Below are 7,314 nucleotides of genomic sequence, written 5' to 3'. Positions count from 1 at the left end.
AGTTAGCTAAAAGTACTGACTAAACATTTGAAATAGTTAGCTAAAAGTACTGACTAAACAGTTGAAATAGTTAGCTAAAAGTACTGAATAAACATTTGAAATAGTTAGCTAAAAGTACTGAATAAACATTTGAAATAGTTAGCTAAAAGTACTGAACAAACATTTGAAATAGTTAGCTAAAAGTACTGACTAAACAGTTGAAATAGTTAGCTAAAAGTACTGAATAAACATTTGAAATAGTTAGCTAAAAGTACTGACTAAACATTTGAAATAGTTAGCTAAAAGTACTGACTAAACAGTTGAAATAGTTAGCTAAAAGTACTGAATAAACATTTGAAATAGTTAGCTAAAAGTACTGACTAAACAGTTGAAATAGTTAGCTAAAAGTACTGACTAAACAGTTGAAATAGTAGCTAAAAGTACTGACTAAACAGTTGAAATAGTAGCTAAAAGTACTGACTAAACAGTTGAAATAGTTAGCTAAAAGTACCAGGGTTTGACATAAAGCATGATACGTGTCGCGTATGTGCACCCATGTTATCCAATCTGTCAGTTTATACAGAGAGAGAGAGAGAGAGAGAGAGAGAGAGAGAGAGAGAGAGAGAGAGAGAGAGAGAGAGAGAGAGAGAGAGAGAGAGAGAGACAAGAAGACAGACGAGACAAGAAGAGAACAGAGAGAGAGAGAGAGACAGAGAGAGAGACAGAGAGAGAGAGAGAGAGAGAGAGAGAGAGACAGAGAGAGAGAGAGAGAGAGAGAGAGAGACAGAGAGAGAGAGATCTCTTTGTGACCAGCACGTAGAAAATGAATTGCCAGGCAATTCATACCGGACACAATTCAGGCAATTCAGGCACGTATCTACGCTAGAGCTGTCAGTCTTCCTCTATAATACCATTCAAATTTAATTTGTTTTTAGTTTTTTATATTTGATTAATGCTCAAATGCAGCCTGTTATTAATATGTACTACACTACTCAGGCTTATGCATTGTCAATGCCACTATAAGAATGTGGTTGTTGTTACACGTTCTGTCCACTAGAGGGACTTCCAACATCAGCCTGGCCTTGAAGGGGACCTATGTCATGGCGCATTGCATTTCTGGCATGCCGCTCTCTGTTTACATTATCTTCCACCACGAGCACACAGCGACAAACACAAATCAACAGAGAAACGTTACCTAACGAGTGTAGTGAAGCGGCTCTGTTGTAAAGGCTAACGTTGCTCGGTTAGCCCAATGACGTTATGTTAGAAAGCACAGCCGAAACCATTTGTCATAAACTAAGTAACAAACGATGCTAACGGCATTAATAACCAAGCCAAACGGTGCTGTCACTACTATTTTAGTGATTTATAAGCAACCTGTTTCTTGCAGATTGTCACATTATTGAGAATACAGCTGTAAGAAGATAATGTATGAAGTCAAGGCTAACTCTGACAGCTGTAGGGCAGCTAACATTAACTTTCGCTGTCTCCATGAAGCTCCCAGCTAAGCTAACTGACAGCTGTAGGGCAGTAACTCGCGACGCGGTTAGGAAACACAAACGAGCTAACTAATGATAACATTGGAGCACTTTGGTTCGGTGGATATTGAGTTTAAAGTCATGTTAACATACCTCTCAAGTCTCACCCAATGCGTGAGGACACACGCATTTCAACCTGTTCACACGCTCACACGCTCACACTTTGTATTTCTCACGCAGAGAAATTACCAGGATAACGCCCACCAAGATGCGCCGCTATTTTTTAAACAATGGAAAAGGTAGAGGAATCAAGTGAGTACCCCATAGAGTTCAGAAGGCCCTGCCACGCACCACCTGAGTGAGTGCAGATTTCAAGTTGCGGCTTTCGTCGCTGTTTGTGACTTTGCCTAAGATTGAGTGTTCTCTTAATACATCCATGGTGTACTCGCCCTGTTTATGGTTGCCATGACTTCGCGAGTGATGACGTCCTGTCACTGTTCCAGTTGAGGAGAGAGAGAGAGAGAGGAGGACCGTTCGCTTGAGTTCAGTAGAGCACGCGGCTCTGTAGAGTCGTGTAATTATGACTTTATATACTACATGTACATAGCGGAAACCCTGTTGTGCGTCTGCCCTATTTCTGATACTGTGCTACATGTTGAATCGGCTGCAGGGCTACTCATTTTATAATAGGCCTACCCATAATACTTTTATAACAATACCCATAATAATTTCGAATATTTTTTCTTTATTTTTTCTTTCCTTTTATTTTTACCGCACAACCTCCCGGCCCCCATTATGAAAACCTTTGGCCTATAGGCTATTTCATTATATTTTATCCAGACAATGCATAGTATTGATTACACACACACACACACACACACACACACACACACACACACAGAAATGCTGAATTAAATAAACTTTTTTATTTGTACGAATTTGTGTCATTTATCAGATCAGACCCCCGTCCCCACCCAAAATCTCACTCTGAACTCTGTTCAACACTTGAGAGCCCTGTGTTCAAACTATTTCCCACACAATGCCTTGAGTTTCTCACTCCTGTAACTTATTGTTCATCAGACATGAGAAGAGGGAGGTTAGCCAACCTATTTACTTAAAAAAAATAATCACATTTGAATAGTAATTTCAGCATTTGAATAGTATTGATTTTTTTTTTTTTTTTCCTATTCCAATTATATTCAAGTTTCGGAATTTGTTCCAACAGCCCTAATCTACGCTACGTGACATTTGCAGCCATTTTCCACTGGGCCCGTCTGTGTTGCGTTCTGGTTTTGTTCCGTCCTCCGCCACGCACCATTTGCTGCCCGACTCACAGATTATATTTTCTCTACAAATACTTTACAGAACAATCCGCTGTTTTTTAAGCTAGTATCTACCTTCCACTCCAAACACTCCTGTAATTAAACTCCATGTCTTCTCTTTTCTGGCGTTGTCCTGATAAAAAAAAGATCAGTGATGTCGTATTATTTTTTTTCCACCTCCAAGATGAATCTCTCGTTGTACGTGGTGTTGTAAAGCAGACATCATAAACTATATTGGGGAGGGGGTTAGTAAACTGACTGGAGGCTCTCTCTGTTTCACTTCCTGCCTTGCTGTCCGGACTGCCCGCATGAAAATTCACACTTCACGCACGCTTCTGGGACGGAATATCAAGCATTGACTTGAATTAGAGAGTTTTACATTGGGGCCACTAAAAATGTACTTTAGCCAACAAATGTAGGGTCTTTGTGGCTCTTGCGCCCAGTGCTTAAAAAATATTAGTGTCTATCCCTGAGTACTGTCTAAACAGTTGTCTGTATTTGATTTTGTTTCCCGTTTCCTGCAGATGTGCAGCAGCTGTTGGTGGTTAAAGAAGAGGTTCCCCCTGAGCAGCAGGAGTGTAGCTCCAGTGTGGACCAGCAGGAGCCAGAGCCCCCCCCACACATTAAAGAGGAACAGGAGGAACTGTGGAGCAGTCAGGAGGGAGAGCAGCTTCAAGGGCTGGAGGAGGCTGATATCACCAAGTTCCCATTCACTCCTGTCCCTGTGAAGAGTGAAGATGATGAAGAGGAAGCTCAGTCCTCACAGCTTCATCAGAGACAAACTCAACACATGGAAACAGAAGCTGATGGAGAGGACTGTGGAGGACCAGAACCAGCCAGGAACTCACATCCACATCCACTTTTACAACCAGAGACTGGAGACTCTTCTGAACCTGAGACTGATGACAGTGCTGATTGGAAGGAGACCAGAGAACAGGAAAAACTATTTAGCTGCGGTGTTTGTGACGAGACATTTCAGTGGCTAAATCAGGTCAAAAGACATAAATGTGTTGGCCGTCAGTCGTCACAGCTTCATCAGAGTCCAACTGAGGAGAACAGCAAGGCAGAGCCTCCATCCAGCAGAGAAACTCAACACATGGAAACAGAAGCTGATGGAGAGGACTGTGGAGGACCAGAACCAGCCAAGAACTCACATCCACTTCTACAACCAGAGACTGAAGACCAGACTGGAGACTCTTCTGAACTTGAGGCTGATGACAGTGCTGATTGGAAGGAGACCAGAGAACATCAGTCGGCTTTAAACTCTCTGAAAAATACTGAAGTCCCAGTAAGTCGTACGACTGATACCGCTGGGGAAAAACTGTTAGGGGGCTCTGAGTGTTGGAAAGGACTTGGCTGCAAGACACTTAAGTATCGCACGGTTATAAAGAAGATTCTGTTCAGCTGCAGCGTTTGTGACCAAAGTTTCACCTGGTACAAACAGCTCAGGAACCATCAGTGTCTCGGCCGTCAGAGTCAAACTGAGGAGAACAGGGAGGCAGCTGAGGACACGGAAGCAGAAGCTGATGGAGAGGACTGTGGAGGACCAGAACCAGCCAGGAACTCTCATCCACATCCACTATTACAACCAGAGACTGAAGACCAGACTGGAGACTCTTCAGGATTTAAAACAAAGGGTGGAGATGACGATCAGACTGACCCCAGTGATCCTCACTCAACTCTGAAAAGTAACAGAGTCCCTGTGAGCGATGAGCGACGTACAGGAGAGAAAACTTTCAGCTGTTCAGTTTGTGAGAAATGTTTCAAATACAGAAGTTTTTTTGTGAAGCACATGAGAACGCACATGAGAGAGACAACGTCCTCTGTTAGTGATGCTCACAGTGAAGTACGTTTAAAACCAGACACTGGAGACTCTTCTGAAATTAATTCTGACGTCAGCGATCATCGGACCGATCCCAGTGAACCTCAGTCAACTCTGAAATGTAACAGAGTCCCTGTGAGCGGTAAGAGACGTAAAACTGGAAATTGGAAACAGTTCAGCTGCTCTGAGTGTGGGAAACGATTTAGCAAGAAGACAAATCTTAAGGTGCATATGATAATTCACTCAACAGACAAACCATTCAGCTGCACAGTTTGCGGTAAAAGGTATTCTCAGAAGGGGAACTTAGTTCGTCACATGCCACATCACACCGGAGAGGAAAAATACAGCTGTATGGTTTGTGAGAGACGTTTTAAATTCAAAAGAGATGTCGGGCGACACATGACGATCCACACAAAAGAGACACTGAAGAGTCTGAACCAGGAGCAGCCAGATCCACTTTTACAACCCGAAGACAAGACTGGAGACTCTTCTGAACTGGAGAGGGAAGTCAGCGATGGTTCAAAAGAGAGCAGAGAATGGCAGTTCGGTTTGATGTCTCAGGGAAATATCAAAGTCCCGGCTGAGAAAGCACATAGCTGCTCTTTTTGTGGAAAAACATTTGCCCGTAAGTTCTGTCTGAAGGTCCACATAAGACTGCACACCGGCGAGAGGCCGTTCAGCTGCTCCGTCTGCAGCAAAAGCTTCGTCCAGCGCTACCACTACCTGGAACACACGAGGCTCCACACGGGAGAGGACACGTTTGACTGCTCTGTGTGCGGGAAAAAGTTCGGACACAAGTTCCGACTCAGAAACCACATGGGGACTCACACGGGAGAGAAGCCGTTCAGCTGCTCCGTCTGCGGTAAAGGTTTCAGATTCAGCGGGGAGCTGAAGCAACACGCGAGCGTCCACTCGGGGGAGAAACCGTTCAGCTGCTCCGTCTGCCTACGAGCTTTCCGTCTTAAGGTCATGTTAAAAAATCACATGAAAATCCACAGCGGGGAGTTCCCGTTCAGCTGCTTGGTATGTGGCAAAAGATTCAGGCAAAAGGGAAATCTGAAAAAACACGCGACGAAGCACGAGACGGAAAAATCTCCGGCTGCAGAGTAGAGGGTGACCCGCTGGAGTCCCGAAAAATGCAGTACGGGACTCAATCTCACTGCTGGTAACGTGATAGGGACAGAATAGAGCATAGAAATCAGCGGGAGCGAGCGGGACGTAGGGCCCTATGATTTCCGTGATGCCAAACTGATCTCATAAAGTGGCGTATGTATGTCATGAAGACGCATAATTGCTTTTTAGCGTGTTTATCAACACATTTCGGCCGCCATTGACTTACATTACGTGTGAATTTTCGCCCTAGCGAGTAGTATGAAAGGATGTAAATCCGCATAGGGAAGTTAGTTGGGGTGGAGGATGGGAAAAACACTTTCACCCAGGAGAGCTGGGATCGCGTCCTGCATGTGGCATTTATTTTTATTTTTATAAGCCTTCCCCAATGTTTCTTTCCTAAACCCAACCGTTTATGGTTTTCCTAAGTGTTTTTTTGTGTTACTAAAGACTTTCCCAATGTTGCGTGTGACGTTTTTGCGATAAGTACGTCACGTTCTCGCGATAACGCGTGTGACGTTCTCGTGAAAGCGCGTGGTGTGTATGTTTACATCCGCTGTATACAGCGTAGACATACACGTGGATAGCTCAAAATGCAGACTGATCTCATGAATTGGCGTATGTATGACACGCCAATTTGTATTCCGTTTTTGCGTGTTATGAAGACGCATAATCGCATTTTTGCGTGTATATCAACGCAAATCGGCCGCCATTGGCCTATATTGCGAGTCCATTTCCGCCGTAGCGAGTGGTATAAAGGAACGGGGGATTGGGTAAGGAGGTAGGTTAGAGTGGCGGAGGGGTAGAACACAGGACTTTCACCTGGGAGAGCCGGGTTCGCGCCCCGCGTGTGGCGATATTTCGGCCGTTTTTTGTTTTTAATTTTTTGTTTTTAATAAGCCTTCCCCAATGTTTCTTTCCTAAACCCAATCATTTGTTGTTGTCGTAAGCGTGTTTTAGTCGTTATTTTCCGTGTTTTTGTCACTGTTTTGTTACTAAAGCCTTTCCCTGTGCTCTTTTCCTAAACTCAACCAGTTTTTTTTTTCTTGCCAGGCGTGTGACGTTGTTCTCGCGATAGTACGTCGCGTTCTCGCGATAACGCGCAACGTGGCGAGGCCACGTGGTGGGTCTGTTTACATCAGCTGTTTCCAGCGTGTATCATACACGTGGATAGCCGAAAATGCCGTAAAATAACACGCCATTTGGCATTAGGAAAGTGGCGTGTATGTTTAGGCAAAGTCATGATGCCATGTTGGTGGTGCGGAAAACGTGGACGGAATCTACACATGAAAACTGAATTCTCTTATAAATGCAGAATCGCACGGAATTTACATATATTTTGTTGACATTAAATAAACATTTTGGTTTTACTTCCTTCTCATTTTTCAGTTTGGTAAATACCGGACTGACCAATACCCCAACGACTACTATGAGTCTGGACAACAACAATACTGTAGGGCTGGGTATCGTTCAAAATCTTTCGATCCGGTGCCAATTTCGATACCTATTCCTAACGATACTTTTTTCGATACCATATGTTTTAAAATCCATTTCAACAAGCTTTTATTTTCCACCTTAATTGTGAATCAAAACAGTTATCAAA

The 7,314-nt window shown here is 43.7% G+C and overlaps 1 protein-coding gene across 1 annotated transcript; it reads left to right on the top strand.

Moving 5' to 3' along the window:
• The first annotated feature begins 3,644 nt into the window (after positions 1-3,644).
• Positions 3,645-6,302, top strand: LOC120571043 (gastrula zinc finger protein XlCGF57.1-like). The gene has a single exon (XM_039819743.1). The coding sequence runs from the start codon at positions 3,876-3,878 to the stop codon at positions 5,709-5,711; it is 1,836 nt and encodes a 611-aa protein (XP_039675677.1). The 5' UTR covers positions 3,645-3,875; the 3' UTR covers positions 5,712-6,302.
• The last annotated feature ends 1,012 nt before the right edge of the window (positions 6,303-7,314 follow it).

The sequence above is a fragment of the Perca fluviatilis genome, chromosome 13 (assembly GCF_010015445.1).
Source record: "Perca fluviatilis chromosome 13, GENO_Pfluv_1.0, whole genome shotgun sequence".
Taxonomy (NCBI): domain Eukaryota; kingdom Metazoa; phylum Chordata; class Actinopteri; order Perciformes; family Percidae; genus Perca; species Perca fluviatilis.
The sequence above is the reverse complement of the archived record's forward strand: the minus strand, read 5'-3'. Positions and strand labels throughout refer to the sequence as shown.

What these genes read in the sequence shown, in the direction of transcription:
- LOC120571043 (XM_039819743.1), top strand. Translation starts at nt 3,876, where the DNA reads ATGGAAACAGAAGCTGATGGAGAGGACTGTGGAGGACCAGAACCAGCC.